A 17,908-nucleotide genomic window follows, 5' to 3' on the forward strand; every position below is an offset into this window, starting at 1 on the left:
ACACTATTATGAAATTATGAAGTTCGATGTATTATGGGTTAGCAATAACTATTTAAAATAATTTTTTTAAATAATCTTAATGTTAATAACAAAAAATCATTTAAAGTATTATGAAAGGTAATTTTTGAAATAACATTATTATTATTATTATTATTATTAACACTCTTCTCAATGTATTTACCATATATTAAAGAAAGAGTTGGCTCAATTTGTACATATTAGTGAAGATATTTTTATGTTTTTGTAGTTTAAAATTGGAATATCCAGAATTAGGTAAAGACTAATAGACTCGATATAATCGTTTGATCTATTGATACTAAATTGTATATTTTATTTTTAGGTATCATCACATTTTATATAATCGACACAAAAATTGTCGTTTCACTAGCAATAAAGTTTAGAGAATGTGGTACGGAATTCCTTCGAAAGTTAATCCTAACATGATTGTGATTAAAGGTGTAGAAATATTAAGTATGAAAAACATTATTGATCATTATAAGTTTAATAAGGTGCCATTGCATAAATAAAATTCTTGGTTGTTATCAATATTCATATTATATTTCTCATAATGGAGAATTTTCTGTCAAGTGATTATTATTATTCAGCTACTTTGTCTATCAATAAGTATATATGAAAAAACCATGGCTTTTGACATGAATAATAATGAATTTTCACCAAACTAAATGTAATCTTAAAAACAGATTATTACTGTGCAGTTTCCGGCATGTTTAATGTTTATCAAATAATGTGAATATATATATATATATCATATCATATCTATGGAAAATATGAATACAAGTTTATATATATATATATATTTTATATATATATATAAAATTTATTTAACAATACTTAACGTATTACGTATCGGATAGTTCCTGATAACGAGCATACATCATTTTCTTTACACAATCCTTATATGTATCTCCAGGTAGAGCACTATAGGATGATGATTTAGCTCCTAAACCCGCGGTAGGAACTCGTCTTTCTGCTTCAATGATACTCGTTCTACCTTGATTTGATTTACCAAGACCCATTCCTTCGCTCCATCCCATCTTTTGTAATAACTTATTGCCAACATTATCCGAACCAATGCCTGTTCTTGTTGGTTCTTCATATGAAACAGATATGTCTTCCACTCTGGTTTTTAAATACTTTTCTTTTAATTTATTAGGTTGTGGTGGCTCCGGTTCGCCATATTTAGCTCGCCTTTCCTTAGCTCTATCCCGATATTTATTATTTCTTTGTTGAGGATCATTTGGATCTAAACCACGTACCTGATACCAATTTTCTAAGTTTTGCTTATGAAGATCTGACAATTGCTGATGTCGAATCAACGCTTCTTTACTTGGGAATTGTCGTTTGCACAGCAAACAAGCTAGTTTGCTCCAATCCGTATGTTGCCTTTCTTCTTGTTGAACATCCTCAATTTCCTCCTCTGTGTCACTTCCACCACCATAAGCAGCTACTAAACCATTACTTCCACTGGGGTCTTCTTCTTCGTGATATGAATTTGCTAGAGCTTTCTTTTCCAGTATAGCATAACCAGCGTCAGCGGCTCCACTTCCTATACCTTGATTACCATCACCTCCAGTGAATTCTGAATTCCAATTACTTTTAGCATTTTCTTTTTTTTGATTTAAAGTTTTTGCCCAACGTTCCATGTCCTTTGCTATTTTTTTAGCAACTTTTACTTTGTCTTGTTTACTATCTTTTTTCTTATTTTCATCCTCTTTCAGTGCATCATGAGTTACTGTTGTTGATGATGGGGTAGCTTGAGTAACGACTGTAGTAGCAGAATCGGTACTGCTAGCGGTTGCTGTTATTGTAGTTCCACTCGCAGTAGCAGTACCTGTTGCTGGGGTAACACTTGCGGTTGTCTAAAAAATATGAATAATGTAAATATTACTAATATATCGAGTCTATCTATAATTTTATACAAAATAATCAATTACCTTTGCTGGTTGGTAGGAGAATGATTCTGCATCCCAGTAAAGAAATTGTTGTGTGTGGCTATTATAATAATATTGCGAATTAGGGTCATAATACAATCCTGTACTTGGATCATAATAATAACCCGAAGATTCGTCATAATGATAGGTGCTAACATCAGGCACCGAATAAACTTTTCCATCATTTGCATGGGCAGGAACTCTTCCACTTGCTAAAGTTGTGCTAGTTGGTGCAGTAGGAGTTGGTCTGCCCTTCATTTCATCTGGATCACCTATCTTTCTAGATGCTTGCAGCTGTTGGATAGCAGACTGAGCTACTGCAGCAGCTGCATTTACTCTGTCCGTTTGGTTCAATGAAGGTAATGTAATAGTCGTTCCTTGCATTATCTGATTTTGATAGTACTGTGTATAATACTGAAGATAATGAGCTTTTTGCGCTGGTGTTTTGGCATATAAATTGGCGCTATATTCTGCCAATTGAGCTACATCATCTAAGGTATACCTTTGCGATTGATTATCATTAGATTTCCATGCATTTGTGTTATTAATTTGATGTAACTTGCAATATGCAATTTCTACTTTCCTGCCATCAACGACTAATCCTTGCTTCGTGAGCGCTGTATGTAAATACATTGCATCCACAACGTTACCCATTTCTAAATAACAAACACCCCTTGATGTATTTGTAAGAGAATCACGTCCAATGCGTATACTTCTAATTGGCATTGACGACAAATTTTTCATTGCTTGAAGAACCGAATCTTCGGTGGTTAATACATCCAATCCTCTAAGGAGAACAGTATTGGTAGGATGTGGACTAATCTCATCGCTACCTTCTCCACCTTCTTCGCTTTCTGCCCTTGAAGCAGAACATTTGAAACATGTCTCACGTCTTTTGAAATTGTGTGCTCCACACTGAAAAATGTTAATAAGACAAATTTATTGCATAAATATATTTTATATAGTTTTGCAATGAAATTAATATGCACACCTTTACACAATGCCAATCTTGTGTATTCTTTGCAGGTAGTTTATCCACATGACAATCCTTTGGTATACTGTACTGCATTAATGCACGATACTGCTCCTGTAGCATTAGGACTCCCTGAAACAGAGAATTTCAGTGTTATCCCGTCCAACGTCATCCGAAGGCCTCTGTTTAACCCGTAAATTTTCTTCTTGGTGACGAAATTATAGTTTTCTACTTCATAGCTTTCCGTCCCGAACGAACAGCAAACAAAATGAATGCCGTCGGCTTATTATGTAGGTCATTCCACGCGACTTGTTGATTCATTTACTTGTTACTACATATTGACGATAAATTTAAATTTGTATAGTTAAGCAAACATTCAATACAAACACACCTACTAATTTATTGCAGAAACTAGAAACTATTTTTTTCATAAAATACATAATAAAATGCAAATTGAGGTAATAATCTTTTATTATAAATTGCATTGTTGATTATAGATCAGCAGTCAATAATAGTGTACCAGCTCATTTCATACCGGTAGAAGATTTCCTTTTTTCTCAGTTTCATTCTATTAGATACAAAAAAAAATAAATTATGTAGTCATGATGTTCAGTTATATTTAACATATGTCAATTATCTAAAGATAATATCTCTTAAAATATATAAAAGCAATAGGCCAAACCATAGAACTTAAAAGCAAATTATAAGCCACAGAATTGCATAGAGTTTTCAAGTCATATAAATATTTTTCTTTTATTACATTTTGATTTATGTGAATAGAATAATATGAGGCAAGATGAATCTTCTATTAATAAGAAATTGACTAATGCACTATTATAAAATGCCAATGGATATTTGACAAGTGCTAGCTTAAGCTAATTCATAAACAATCATACGTGTAACAAAAATGCACAAAAATATATATACATATATATGTATATATATATATGTATATATATTTTTATAATTTAAGACGGCTGGAATGACCCTCCTCCAATCTTCATTGTTAGTCCACAAACTTTTATGAGAGATGGAGGATAGATAAAAGCACGCGTCGCGAGCTTTTCTATAAAAATTAATCCGATAGACGTAATAGCGAGCCAGTTAAGAAAAGTCTGCAAAGTGGGACTCCTAGATAAATAATTAGATATGGTAGAGATTAAAATAGCCTTTGAGATAGGTGCACAGCCATGGCCGTGGGGAAGGCCAAGGACCGCGTTACCGTGCCTTGCCGCCACGGGGCATCGGTGGCACGCGAACAACACATCGGTTGGGTATGTGGACTGAACTTCTTTCTACCTGTTTCATCTCCATCCACCGTGCAGCCTCCTGAGTCGCGTTAAACTCGACGAATGCAAAACCTCGCGAAGCACCTATACAGAGCAAATACACACATATCCAAAGTTAATCCACGTTTTGCCTGGAGATCTCTACTCTGAGAGGGCAGGCAATCACAGCACCAACCATTGACAGACTTTCAAACGAAGTGTTTCTTCGCTTCGTCCCTTCGTTTTCTTTTCCATTTACCTAAAGCTCAGCAGAACGAATTTTATCTGCTTGACGAAAGACTTCACCGATACTCGAATCGTTTAACGCAACATGAATTTTGCTTTCAAACATCAGCCCTAACAAAACTTATTTGTCTTCAATTTTTGTTTGCTTGCTTTTTTTTTTCTTTTTTCCTTATTTTCTTTTTTTCGCGATCATTAACTCGATATAATTGGAAAGAAATAAAAAAAAAAAAGTCAAAAGAAACTTTTTTGACGTAATGTGCGCACGCACGCACGCACTCACGTACACACACATACAGCAGACAGACAGAAGGGGGGAGAAAAAGAGAGAGAGAGAGAGAGAGAGAGTGAGAGAGAAAGGGGGAGAGAGGAAGAGAAGATGGCTTTAATTATTTCCTACTGTATTTTTTTTACATTATAATTTATAAAGAAATTATTAAAACTTCCTGATTTTAAATGACATGCTAAATTGGTTGGTAGCCATTTAATTTAAATTACATGGATGCTTAAATTGTTTTTTTTTCTTTTTAAATAAAAAATTTATATTGTTCAATGAACAAAATTGCGATGAGTTGATTTTCTTCGACTATCCTTCTTGCATATGTCATGAACTTACCTTTGTATTATGAGTAGAAAATCGATTCATAATTCATTATGAACGAATTGCAGATTTTACTGCTTTTGAAAATGTATGAATGATATGGAAAATGTTATGTCTGCATAAGTGAAGCTCATTTATAATCTTTCAAATTTAGTAAAAAAAAAATGACAATATCAGTATCACAAATAAAATGTTTTTTCCAAATAGAAGATGAGATAAAACAATTGTAGAAATTTAATCTTGATTTCTTATTTCTATCATATCTGTATACCACGAAGATAGCTGTTGAAATATAGTTCTAATGACACTCGAAGAAATATTCCAAAATTGAACTAATGATACGAATATATATTTTACGAAGGGAACGATATAAAATAATAAATAAACTATAATTACCTGTATCTTTTTTCCGTATAAGCCTGATGTCCTTTGGCATGAGACCGCAGTTGAGGATGTCTTGCCGCACCTGTGATACACACATCATAATGATAATAGTGATGTATGTTTTCTAACACTGACTCACAAGTGGCCACAATCTTGGGCCTTTAAGTTGACAACCTACGTCATTTTCAGTAATATGCTGCGCGAGCCCTCGAATCATTATGGTGTTGTTGGGAGATTGAGATTTGTAGTGGATGCCTTCCATGGACGAGCCATAAGCACGACCATGGTCATGATCAAAGTCCAAACTTTCACGACTATGGTCATCATCCCGATCTCTATCTCTGTCCTCTCTTTTCCCTCTACGTTCTCTATCCCTTTCCCTTTCCCTATCCCTTCTTGACCGTTCTCTGTCCCTATCACGGTCTCTGTCTCGATCACGGTCACGATCCCGTTCTGTGGAGTCTCTATCTCTTTGCCTTCCATAACGGTCTTCACGGTCTCTATAACTACGGTCTCTATCATCTCTGCTACGATCTCTCCTATCCCTTGAACGATCTCTTTCACGGTCTCTATCTCTTCCACGATGATTTCTATATTCTGGACTACGATGATCTCTGTCACGATGATCTGAGTCACGATGTTCTGCATAATCAGGTGATCGATTGCCTCCATATTCATTACGGTAATCAAAGTCAGAAGTATGCCCTCTTCTTTCCGGTCCATAACCTGGTTCCCAAGGATCAATGTTGTTGCTATACATGTTCACGTATTTATTTCACCACTAAAACAGACGAAAAAATTTTACAATAAACTTTGTCAATACATATTCTAAGAAGAAATGCAGGGCTCAATACTAATTATTTAACATTAATAAATTATAAATTCATACTATATAAAACAAATGTTAAATATCGAAAAAATATAAAAGAATTGTGAGCTTTTTTTATTAATTCAAAAGAACCCTACATAAAACACTTCATGATTAGATTGTTGGAACAAAATCGTGACCAAAAATAATGAAATTAATCTTAAAATTAGGTGAACATATTTGAACGAATTTCGTTTAGAGAAAGAAAGCTTTAGTACACGCCACGATTGATATGGGTCGCAAGATTGAATTAATATGTACTTACCGATAAATTTATAACGTTCTTGTTCTATACAGCTGCAACACGGATACAATAATAAAAGATTTAAGACTTTGGAGAATTCTTTCTTTTAGTTTCCAGAAATCTTAGATAAACTGTCCAACATACAGTACGACGCGAACAATGGCGTGAATGCTCCTCTTCATTTAGGAAACATGGCGGTTGTCCTAGGAATAACGAACTCCATACGTGTTCCGTGCACGTAGTTAGTTTGATTACAGAAAGATCGATAGATGTCGCGTTTTCGAGAATATGCGATATCGAGTTTTCCGCATTGTTTTTGAGAATATGTTAAACGTGTATTCGAAGATGAATAGTCGACGTTTCCAATTCATTCGAAAACGACTTTAGTTACTAACTTTTTTTACACTACATCTTCCGTTTGCTTTTAAATTTTAGATTATATTAAAGCATTGTCGCATTATGTACACAAAAAAATTATTCATCTGCGCATGTGCGGCTATTTGATCGAATATTCTATTGGACAATATTATTTCAAGCCTGATTCGCAACAAATGCTACATCACTAGAAATACTTCTGTATAGGTAAATGTCTAGTTGTAATAAAAAAATCTCTAGAATAGTATTTTTTGCAATTTTAAGTGGAACGTATACGCCATTTTTCAGGTACGATACAATAAATAGTATTTCTACTATACGTTTTAGTTATTTTTACAAAAATAGAGTTAGTAGACATTATAATAAATGCACCGATTATAAACGCTTTAAAAAATATGGACAGAAAAATAGAAATAAAAAAAACAAAAAAAAATGCGACTCTTTTAAGATTATAATTACTTTAGATAGTATAAAAATATCACATATAATCATAAATATATATTAACATATCACTTACAACATTGAATAGAGAAAATGATATTTTTAGTATTTCTATAATATTATAATATAATAACAATATGAAATAAAACAAAATTGATAAATTTTGCAATAATCCTCTTTTTTTACAAATGTAAAAATTTATATAAATTTGATAATAAAAATAGAATAAATATTTTTCCTTTCAGTATTATCAATTATATCAATGAATATAAGATCATAATAAAATATTGTAGGATCGGTGAAAAAATTAGACTGATGAGTTGACTGGACCAGAACTCGAACTCAGATCTTTCGATTGTCTGACGACTGCTCTGACCACTTATTGTTAGCATTGTTTAGGGCCTTCGGTCAATTTCTTCTAGTATTTTAATGGATGATTATGTTATTATGAATTAAGTTATTGTTTTTTTTTTCAAGATTCAAAAAATAATTTACTATATTTATCTTGACTTCCGTTTGATATAGTTAAATTTTGAAAATTATTTTTGAAAAGTATTTGTATAGATAATAATTATTATCCGATGTAATTGAATTGAAATTTATTCGAGACCGTGTTCTTATTTTAAAATAAAATAATATCTCCTTTTGTATTTCATATCGATAACGTTGGAGTCTCGTTTGACCGATCTAACATGAGTTAGCCTTCCAATATGATCACAAGATAGAGCCATAATTCCAGGATACAGGTGTAACTCTCGTTTCTCTTCAATAATTTTAACGATGTTATGTATCGACTATTTAACTTAACGCAATATTTCAAAATAATTGTAATATACTAGCAACCAGTCGAGTGATCGAGTCAAATTAATTATTTAATCTAAACTTCGTAGTTTAGGAATTAAAAGCAAATCTTATATCACAATGAATTTCTTGTATCAACAATGAATATCCATTGTATGAATTTGAAAAGAAACGTTCCAATGAAAATATAAAGTAATGCTGATATCATTGAATAATAGAAATAACAACGATATTTTTTACGAGCCATTGTCCGAATATTTTTATTTCAAATATTACGTAAATTTACTTTCAACAAAAAAAAAACAAGAAAGAAAAAATAAAAAGAGAAATAGAGAAAGATAAAAGTTTTCTTTCCGTAGGATTCGATATCGAGTCAGGTAAACGTTATCCTAGGTGGTTGGGATCGGTCTCCGCCCAAAGTACAATCACTCCCTGGGTTCCTCGTGTGGATTCGCCCAAAGTCGACAAGACGCACAAGTACATAAGGAGAGAATATGGTGAGCGGGTGGGTTGGTGGTGGTGATGGTCGTCGGTGGTCGCCAGTGCAACCAAAGTAGGATGGGCCGAAAAGGCCGCATACGCACGAATCTAACCAACTGAAGTTGCATCCCATTGTTTGCATGTGTGTGTGTGTATGCGTGTTTCGTTGCTCGATTATAGGTGTGTTGGTGGCTTTTCCTGGGGAAATGAAGGAGTGGAAGTGAACGAACGAGAGAGTGAGAGAGATGGAAAGAGGGTAATGCGTGAGAGACGTAACGATGGAGAGAGATAGATAGATAGATAGATAGAGAGAGAGAGAGAGATGATACTAGCGTGTCTTGCGCAACTAGTTCGACGCAGACAGTTCGTCTATATACTTGGTTCAACGACCACCGCCCTGGTCTTGCCCGACCCTAAAGTACCGGGAGCTTCGTTTGGGAGAAATAGGGAGAGAGAAAGAATAGGTAGGGGTGGGTGAGTAAGAGAGGGGGATAGAGAGAGAGAGAGAGAGAGAGTAAAAGGGCGTTGATGGGTTCGCCGGGTTGAGGAGAGGGTTGATACGAATCGAGGGAGGATATGTAGGGTGGGAATAAGAGGGAGGGAAAACAGCCAGGCGAGGTCTCAAGTCCGTCGGCCCACGGGCCAGTTCCGTCTCGAGCCCAGGGGTAGAAGATCTACTGGTCGCTTGTCTGCTCCCTTCTTTCGCTATAGTTTCATTTCTTTCCGTTTTAGTTCCTCTTCAGTTCCGATTGACTGACGTATACATATATATATATATATATATATATATATATATATATATATATACATATACATATATTACATACATAATAATAAAAAAAGAAGAGAGAAGCATATGGATATATAAAAGATATATATGTACACGTGGGGACGTATATATACGTATATATATATATATATATACGTTAATAATACACGCGCGCGCGCATCACACACTTTGGAAAAACGTATAATGTTGTACGCTGGTTAAAAAAGAAAAATAAAGAACGGGAGAAGAAAGGGCGCGTGAATGTACTACCATCGATTTCTTTCTTAATTTACGTGGTTGAATTTACGGGTACGATTTTGGTAACATCTTTACAACTCGTCGTCGTCGTTGTCGTCGTCGTCGTCGTCTCATATCGTTGTTAAAAAACGATATAACGCAACTCTGACGCAGCCGCGTATTCTAACAAGTCCTGTACGTCGTTAAGGTGTACCGTCTCACGTAGTACCTGCGTCTTCTGTCCATCTAATGCTCTTACATCGACTGCAGATTGCTTGAGTTTTAGGAACGTAATTGTCGCAACCAGGTATGTATAAATAAATGCATTATCTTCAACTTCAATGTCTTGTTGCGTTTGTTATCTATCCAGTTTTGATGTTTACGTTCACGTCTTACAAATCATATATTTCAAAACCTTACGATTAGTTTCAATGTGAGTATGATTATCGAATCGATTTTTTGTAAAGATTTTCCAAGTTAAAGAGCTTATACATATTTCTAAATATTAAATAATATATTTCGCATGATTTATTTTAAGATCAAATTTAATGAACAACCTGTTAAAATATTGTTATGATATATTATCAAATTCCTTAGTACAATGTAAATTTATGTAATCTACAGTTCTTTTTTTTTTATTACATATAGATGTAAAAAAATGTTATGAACGTTATTATATTAAAAAAAAAAAAAGAAGTAGAGTAGAAAAGATGGAGGATGTCTTAGTAACGTGCGATACGTTAAAGCGAGTCAACGAAAGAACAAAATTTGATTTCCTTTCATATCTTTATTATTGGAGCTTAAAGCGACCGCGATGACGATTAATCTTGTTCTTACTCATGGCTAGTTCCAAACCGCCTCTTGTCAGCTGATTGAAATCGATAATGGTAAGCCTCGGCTCGGTGGGTCGTCTTGTTGGAGCTTGCACCCTGTCGAGCGGTGCCCCGGGGCTCCGGAACCTGTGGCTCTGGTACCTGCATCCGTTGACGCCCGTCGTTCCACTTCCACTTCCTATTCCAGTTCCGCTTTCAGTTCCAGTTCCAATTGCAATTTCAGCCCGGCTCATACGCGTGCCGCTCATCGATCGGTAACGAGCGCTCGGGAGCGGCTCCGTGTCCTCCCGGAAGTACCTGAAACTCAAACCCCACAAATTTTCATAATGATGACGATGGTGATTTAAAAGATGGTCATGCGAAATGACAAAGAAACGACATTCTCATCGATCGATTTCATTCCCTTGTTATCCTTCCTTACGAGAACATAGTTTACGTACTCGTGAATGCTAGCTAGATGCAAAGGAGCCGGTGTCCTGACCATTTTAGAACGTGGCTGCCTCGATACGTGATGTCTCTGACGAGATTGTCGGTTACTCTTGTTCGATGGTTGATCTGGAAGTCCACACGGTATCAAACCGGTTAACTTGTAATATTCTAAAAATACTCGTGCGAGATTTCGACCGACTCTGTAATCTTTATCATTGAAATCTATAGTTAAGGGGATGAACATTTGAATTTCACATTTTCTTTCGTACGTCTTATTTTTTATAATCTAATTCAAAGGCAAGGCCAATGTCATTTGTTTGCGTTACATCGAAAGGATACAACTTTCTTCCGTATATGGTAAAATACTTGACGTTCCTTTCCTACAATAGCCATACATTGACACTTGTACGGTATAACAATTGACATGTTCCTTTAGAATGGAGCATAGATATCGACGGGATGTCCCTCCTTTGTGAGGATCTTGATTGTACATCGTGTTTCCTAGGTTGTAGTCCTCCGTGTGTTGAGCTAGCAATTTTGGTAAGACAATATGTCTTTCGTACCTAAGGGGCTGGCAGCCGTGGTGTTAAATTGTGATACGCAAAGCGAGAGTCGTATAAAGAAATGATATTTTTCATTCGCACGCCATTTGTAATCTTTAGAGATAATTAAAAGAATAATTAGAATTACCTGTATACGTCTTCGTACGTGTTCCCATAAACGAAAACTCCCGTTGCGTTTGTATGCGCATGTAAATCCAAAACGCAATCTAATGGCGTGTGGGTGTTTTTATCTAGGGATTCTAACATCGATTTGGTTGCCGATAACGTTGGATGAATCCATTCCGATATACAATTCCAATTTCGATTTAAATCCATACCCATCAAGGTAGATCTGTCGTAAAATGATTATAAATTCGTACGTTTGAAGATAAATTAGATTGTAACGATGAGATACTGACATAATTACCTATAATTGCCGAGGAAAACTCCATCGGGATTGATCATTGGCACAATTTTAAATATCACGTAATGCCTGAGAACCTGAGCGATCGGATGAGTACTGACTAAAAAATCCATGAGGCCTTGACAAACGTAAGAGGAAGGTGATTCGCCTGGATGAATTCTCGCAAGTACTACCACAACTTTCCGGGCTAATTCCCGACCGTTGTTAGTATCGGATGTTATGGTGATCAGTTCAACCTTCCTCTTCTGAATCGAGGTGGCTAAAGTTTCTCTGTGAACATAGGCTATCTTGGTACTGAGATTATTCAGATGCCCGAGATACCGATTATATGAATACGGATAAGTTAAAGCAAATTGGTAGACATCGTCTTCTCGATCGAAAGCGAACGCGAAACTGAGCACGTAGTGATTCTGATGTTGCGGTGATTTGTAATAAAAAAGCTGTAAAAAATAAATTTGACAAATGCAAATGTTAAATGATATTAACTCCTTGATAATAAAATGCTAAAGTGAGTTGTACCTGATCCTGAGGTATCCTTTGCCATTTTGGTCTACCGGTGCTCTTAACTAACGGTGCCATGCCGATTTGAAAGAGATTCATACTTCTCGATATGTTCACTATGTTGAATATAACACGCTGATTGGATCTTACGTTGTCAACGGTAAAGTTGAACCACAGGCGAAGTCGCGGGCTGCAGGTATCCGGTCTTATGAAAAGATCGTACTCGAACTCTGAAACAAGATCCACCCGACCCAAGTTACCGGTTTCGAATGAGGCATCGAAACAGATGTGTCCCTTTTTTGCTTTCCCACTATGACCGGGCGGACGTATTACAAGTTTATTTACGTTTCCCAAACCACCTTCGGCATCACTGTCCTCGCTCTCTGAAAGCAATTTTATTCAAAATTGATTGTATCAATTAATAATATGAGAAATAATGATATAGAAACGTTTTTTTTTTGTATTTTTAACGAGGAAATATCAGAAGCAATTGAAGTTGTCGTCTAACCGGCTCTTTGATAGAGACTGGTGTGCTCTAAAGGATCGCGTCCTTCCCCGTGAAAGGCCATTAACCGCGTGAATAAGCTCTGTTAAGATTATCCAGGTAGCAGACACGGCGAGAGACTGAAGGCTTCGGCCAACTCGGGCCGAAGCATGTTAGGTGTTAACCGCCTACCAACCTATCTACATGATAACGAGAAATACCGATCTCAGTTTAGATTTCAAGCTAAACGGCGGATCCTCACGTTTCCTCTCGTGTTCGTGCTTATACCAAAAAAGAATCTAGGAAGTTCGTGATTTCGCGTGGGTGATTCCAGTCAGGGCGGATCACTCCGTCATGGATTCTCGCGTGGCTGCCAGGCGTCAACCGATCTCCTTTCTCGTTCAAGACCTCTCGACGGGACTATCTTGTTTCTCAGTGAGAAGGTTAAAGTAAAAGTTGTTCCAAGTCACGAGAACTACGACGATCCGAATCATAGCGATAGAAAGGTAAAGAAGCTATCGAATGTAGAGACGATGGAGTATGTGAGAAACTTACTTTAACATCTTTTCGTGACTCAAGGTTATTTTTTTGGTCTTTTTTTTTACAACGTTTTCTCTTTTTAAGAGGATTCTAATGCAAGAGTGATCTAAATATATATGTTTTTCTACTTTTATATGGTTTGTTAGATTTTATCACATTCGATAAATTACCGATTATCAACTGTTGAAGTACACGTGCTCACCTTATATGCTTTTTATTTCAGTATTTTCGTTTTTTCGGGACATATGTCATACATATATACATAGTTCATAAAAGTATTTCAAAAAACTGAAGACAAAAAGCGGAATTTTGAAGGAAGTATGTGCTACGTTTAATGACATTTTTTTGTTACTATTAGAATAACAAATTCTAACAATATTCTCAGTTATCACAAACCCGTGACGGGTAATTTCGTATCACGTCTTTACGAACAATAAGATAAAACTTCAACCGTCGTGTCGCCCACACGACCGATTAAGGAGGGTTGTATATTGAAGCACACGTGCTCATCTTATATACTTCATAGTACTTTCCTTTTTTGGGGATATATATCACTATACAAAGCGTTTATCTTGAGGATGCGTTGGAATTTTACTGAGGAATAAAAAATACATTGCTTTTATTGTTCGTGTTTTAGGTTTTCTAATTAATAATAAATACATAGTTTGTTGGATTCTATCAAATAAATAGACACATCAAGTAGATTCCTGAATAATGAAATTAGTCAAGGGTTGTTATCTGACGCCTATCTTTGAAATCAATGAATAACATTTCGACAACATCAATTTTAATTGTACAGTTCTAATATTACGAATGTAATTTTAATAACATTTTTAAATGTAATTGGAATTTTCCTCTCGATATTCAAGCCAGTTTTAGTTCTACGTTATAAAAGAATTGAAACATATAAAAATTCATATTCTATTTAGAAAAGATTCTATCATTAGAATGCAGAGACAGAAATTACGAGGAATCTATTTCTATTGAATGATAGGCAGGGTAAATATTACGGTCGATGACGATAGTGTTTGAGGTCAGTGTCTGTAATCTTGATGGAGGGAATAAGAAGAGGTAAGAGTAGTTCGTCGAGTTATAACATTGTTGCGTCAAGACCTCTAGATACAATTGTCAATAATTCACGAAGCAAGCTAAAAAAGTACGACATCATTGTATGAACTTCTGCGTATTTGATCAATGGTATATAACGTTGGACAATGGACTCGTCCGAAGGTGGGGTCTTGATCGTAGAAACGTAGCTTTTCGGTGCGTGTTCGAAAATTTGCAAAGAATTGAAATGAATTTCAAAAATCGACATAGGATTGGACGTATCCAACTAATCTCAAACTTCCTATCTTGATTATTTACCAAAGGTTGTTGGAACTTATTCTAGATGTCACATTTTACTCACAATAATCTCATATTATTTGAGTAATATGAAACTCGAGGTCTAGAGTTAATGCTTTGATAGAACAATTTCGTAGCGATATTTGTCAGATATTTCAGTACGTATGTACGAGCGAAAGTAGTTGCCAAATGTCAGGGTGCAATGGGTGGAGCACGTGACCGCATCAACCGATGATTCTCCTCGCGTGACCCTTTCGACGGCTTCACACACACTCTCACCTTTTCCCTCTTTCCCTTTCTTTCGTCAATTCGATCGATCTCTTTTAGCGAAGGATCCAATCTTAGATCCTTCCTTTCTTTTTTTGATTTTCGTTGAACAACAGAAGAAGAAGAACGGACAGGTTAGGCCTGGCACGAAATGTATGATCGAAACTTCAATTCTCATCTTTTTATGAAAATTATGATCGCGTGCGTAAATATTACGTACCAGTTTCTCCACCGTCAGACATTTCCAGAGTTCTTGCCGAGAGGTTATCCTCCTATAACCGAACTGGACTAAGCTAGCAAACAGACTTGGCGACACTATGTCCACCCAGGATCAACGATGGTTTCCTTGGTTCTGTTAAATCGATATACGAACCGCTGTGTTATTCATTTTATCTAGATTGTTTCCTTAAATCATAAGTGTCTTTTTAATTGTAATTATAGATACATAATATTTCATTATTATTTTCACGTTGATTTGACTCTTCTTTGTACAAATTATAGGCACAAACTGTTGACAAAGTTTGATGAGTTTTTCGGTGCTTTACATTCGATCGTATTACTTTTAATGATTCTTTCCTGATAAAATCTCATAGATCGAGTTACGTTGTTCGAGTATATATATGTATATATTAAACATGCACATGCAGAATCTCGAAAATATGCGCTTCTTCTTCTTCTTTTGATTAGTTGTATTCAATTTATTGTACTATCCTTTTTTTTTAGATTTTTATAATAGATTTTTGATCCCCTTTTGAAAAATTCATTTATTTTCATTTAAATATGTTTATAGTCTAACTTTCATACCTAAATTTAACTTAATGAACAATGTAGAAAATATCTTTACGTGTGTTTTTATCTATTAGTGTAAAGCATATAATTATTACTAAATTTAATTTCAAAATATTCTATTACAATTGATCCAAAACGTTCTATTAAAAATTCAAAGGAACGATTAAGATCGACTATCTAACAAAATAAATTAAGAAATTAATGCGATCTCGGTCGAAAGTGAACAAAATGATTTGAGAATCACTGATACAATTTACAGATTACCCTCGTACAGTCTGCGCCTTTTGCAGATGCGCGAGATAATCTTCGAGGAAAGCGCGTGAAGTTTCGTCCATCGTATTTGCGTAGGAAAAAAAGAAAGCCGGAGAGAAAGAGAAGAGGAGGAGGAGGAGAAAGGAAAGGGGTGGGAGAAGAAGGAAGGGGTGGGAAAGCTCGAAAGTAAAGCGATGTTGAACGTGATGCGCATGCGCGTAGAGTTTCGAGCAACCCTCGGAGTAGGAAGACTCAAGCGCAAACGGGTGAAATACGCGATATATAGCGAAGGAAGAGAAAACAGAAAGAAAAAGAAAAAAAGAGAGAGAGAGGGAGAGAGTGAGAAGGGGCGAGGGAGTCTGCGTAGGTGTAGAGAGACACGGAGCCCAGAGTTCTCAGCTAGCATGACATTTTTCTGGACGAGCTGTGCCGTTGGTAGTTCCTGGTTGGCTGTCGTCTACTCTCTTCCCCTGAGCTTTACCTGGGATTCTCTGGTGAATGCTTCCCCTCCCAATCTCCCCTCCCCCTTTCTCTCACTCTCTCTCTCTCTCTCTCTCTCTTCGACAATTCGGAATATCCATGTGTATGTTTCATTTCACACACGCGAGAGTGAATGACTGGTAGAACGCGGGAGATCGATATTTGAAACCCCTCTGCTGTCTGATGCTTCCCCTCTTGCCAACCGGAGTCGACGAGCCCAGTGGCGTAGGAAGTAGAGAACTAGGGGTTCAAGAGCTGCCACAACAAACTTCATAAAGCGTTCAATTCTAACGAAAGTATCAGGGCAAAGAATAGATCGTGAACAGTAATAAAATTCAACGCGTTTCAAAATGTAGTATAAAGATTAATTGTGTAACAATACCGTGTTCTAGGATTCGTGAAAAAATTCGCCCGCAAAGCTGGCTTTTTCCCGCTTTCCGGGCGACTGCGCTAATCATTGAGCCATTTTTATTTGGAATGAAAAAGGTGCTCATTTTCACATCGTAATGAATTTTGTAATCTCTTTGTTTGTAAATTGAATTTCGGATAAAAATTTGTCGATATCTCTTTTAGCTCGGTGTAACTTGCGTTAGGCTTCTCGTTCTTATCGAGAAATCGATTAATCTGGATTTGAATTTATTTGCCGGCCATCGTCCTCATTTTAGAATAACCGATTAGCCTGTTAAAAGCAGAAAAAGACATAAAAATTTGGGCGGTCCGTAACAACCGGGAAATGATTTTACGAGGGCGCAGGAAACACCCTGCCAAAGCTTTTGCCAATTTTCACTTCGACGCCTGCGCAGACGAGTACCCAATACTGCCCTCTCCTACTTTTCCTCCACCAGTTACTACTACTACTACTACTAGCAGCTTTTAAGCGGCTCGGCGAGCCGCGGTACATGCAAGCTCTAGTTTCCTTAAAAACGAACTTCCAACTTTCGACTACTTCGTCTGCGCATGCGAACGATTCTCTCTCGCTATTTCTCTTTCTTTTTTTATTCAACGAAAGCTCTTTTATTCGAAAAAATTAGACGAATGCTGTCATAAATAGCGTTTATTTTCTACATAGAATCGAAACATTCTAATTACTCAATACTTTATAATAAATTCATGAAATTGCAATTGACCGTGTAGGAGGTGTAGAGAGATTGGACAAGGGGTGAAAAAGAAAAAATAAAAAGAATATCGCAAATGATGGAATGCTAGAAACCGTACGTCATCCTCCTCGTTTCACGATTCACCCCACGATAGTCGTTATCGAGGGTAAAATCTTCTCCTGTTATTCTATACCAGGCAGGTTTGCCAACTCGTGAAATTGAAAACTCGGCTATCCCGAGTCCGACTCTTCTCTCTTCTCCTTCTTCCCGATCTCGAACGCCTGCGCGTT

At 36.1% G+C, this 17,908-nt stretch overlaps 3 protein-coding genes across 4 annotated transcripts in view; 1 reads left to right on the forward strand and 2 right to left on the reverse strand.

Moving 5' to 3' along the window:
* Nucleotides 1-238: 238 nt before the first annotated feature.
* Nucleotides 239-6,732, reverse strand: LOC122522900 (RNA-binding protein 5-like). Of its 2 annotated transcripts, XM_043644264.1 has the most exons (7): nt 6,555-6,732; nt 5,600-6,202; nt 5,434-5,503; nt 4,225-4,298; nt 2,944-3,057; nt 1,956-2,867; nt 239-1,880 (listed from the first exon to the last, which is right to left on the reverse strand). In XM_043644264.1, the coding sequence occupies exons 2-7, from the start codon at nt 6,179-6,181 to the stop codon at nt 861-863; spliced, it is 2,772 nt and encodes a 923-aa protein (XP_043500199.1). In that variant the 5' UTR covers nt 6,182-6,202; nt 6,555-6,732; the 3' UTR covers nt 239-860. The 2 variants fall into 2 exon arrangements, with proteins under 2 accessions (XP_043500199.1, XP_043500200.1); XM_043644265.1 differs by lacking the exons at nt 4,225-4,298; nt 6,555-6,732 and having other exon boundaries at nt 5,600-5,691.
* Nucleotides 6,733-9,502: 2,770 nt separating this feature from the next.
* The window catches only part of LOC122523474 (ELAV-like protein 3), a 40,743-nt gene continuing 32,337 nt past the window's right edge, over nt 9,503-17,908 (forward strand). Inside the window, exon 1 of the mRNA XM_043645239.1 lies at nt 9,503-9,943. The gene's annotated coding sequence lies outside the window, so the exon portion shown is untranslated. The remainder of the gene's footprint in view (nt 9,944-17,908) is intronic.
* LOC122523473 (cytosolic carboxypeptidase 6) lies at nt 10,409-12,954 on the reverse strand. Its single transcript, XM_043645233.1, has 7 exons — nt 12,874-12,954; nt 12,384-12,748; nt 11,868-12,304; nt 11,589-11,792; nt 11,238-11,461; nt 10,910-11,105; nt 10,409-10,766 (listed from the first exon to the last, which is right to left on the reverse strand). Exons 1-7 carry the CDS (start codon nt 12,932-12,934, stop codon nt 10,427-10,429), a joined length of 1,827 nt encoding a protein of 608 aa, XP_043501168.1. The 5' UTR covers nt 12,935-12,954; the 3' UTR covers nt 10,409-10,426.

The sequence above is a fragment of the Polistes fuscatus genome, unplaced genomic scaffold, assembly GCF_010416935.1.
Source record: "Polistes fuscatus isolate 324 unplaced genomic scaffold, CU_Pfus_HIC Scaffold6, whole genome shotgun sequence".
Lineage (NCBI taxonomy): Eukaryota > Metazoa > Arthropoda > Insecta > Hymenoptera > Vespidae > Polistes > Polistes fuscatus.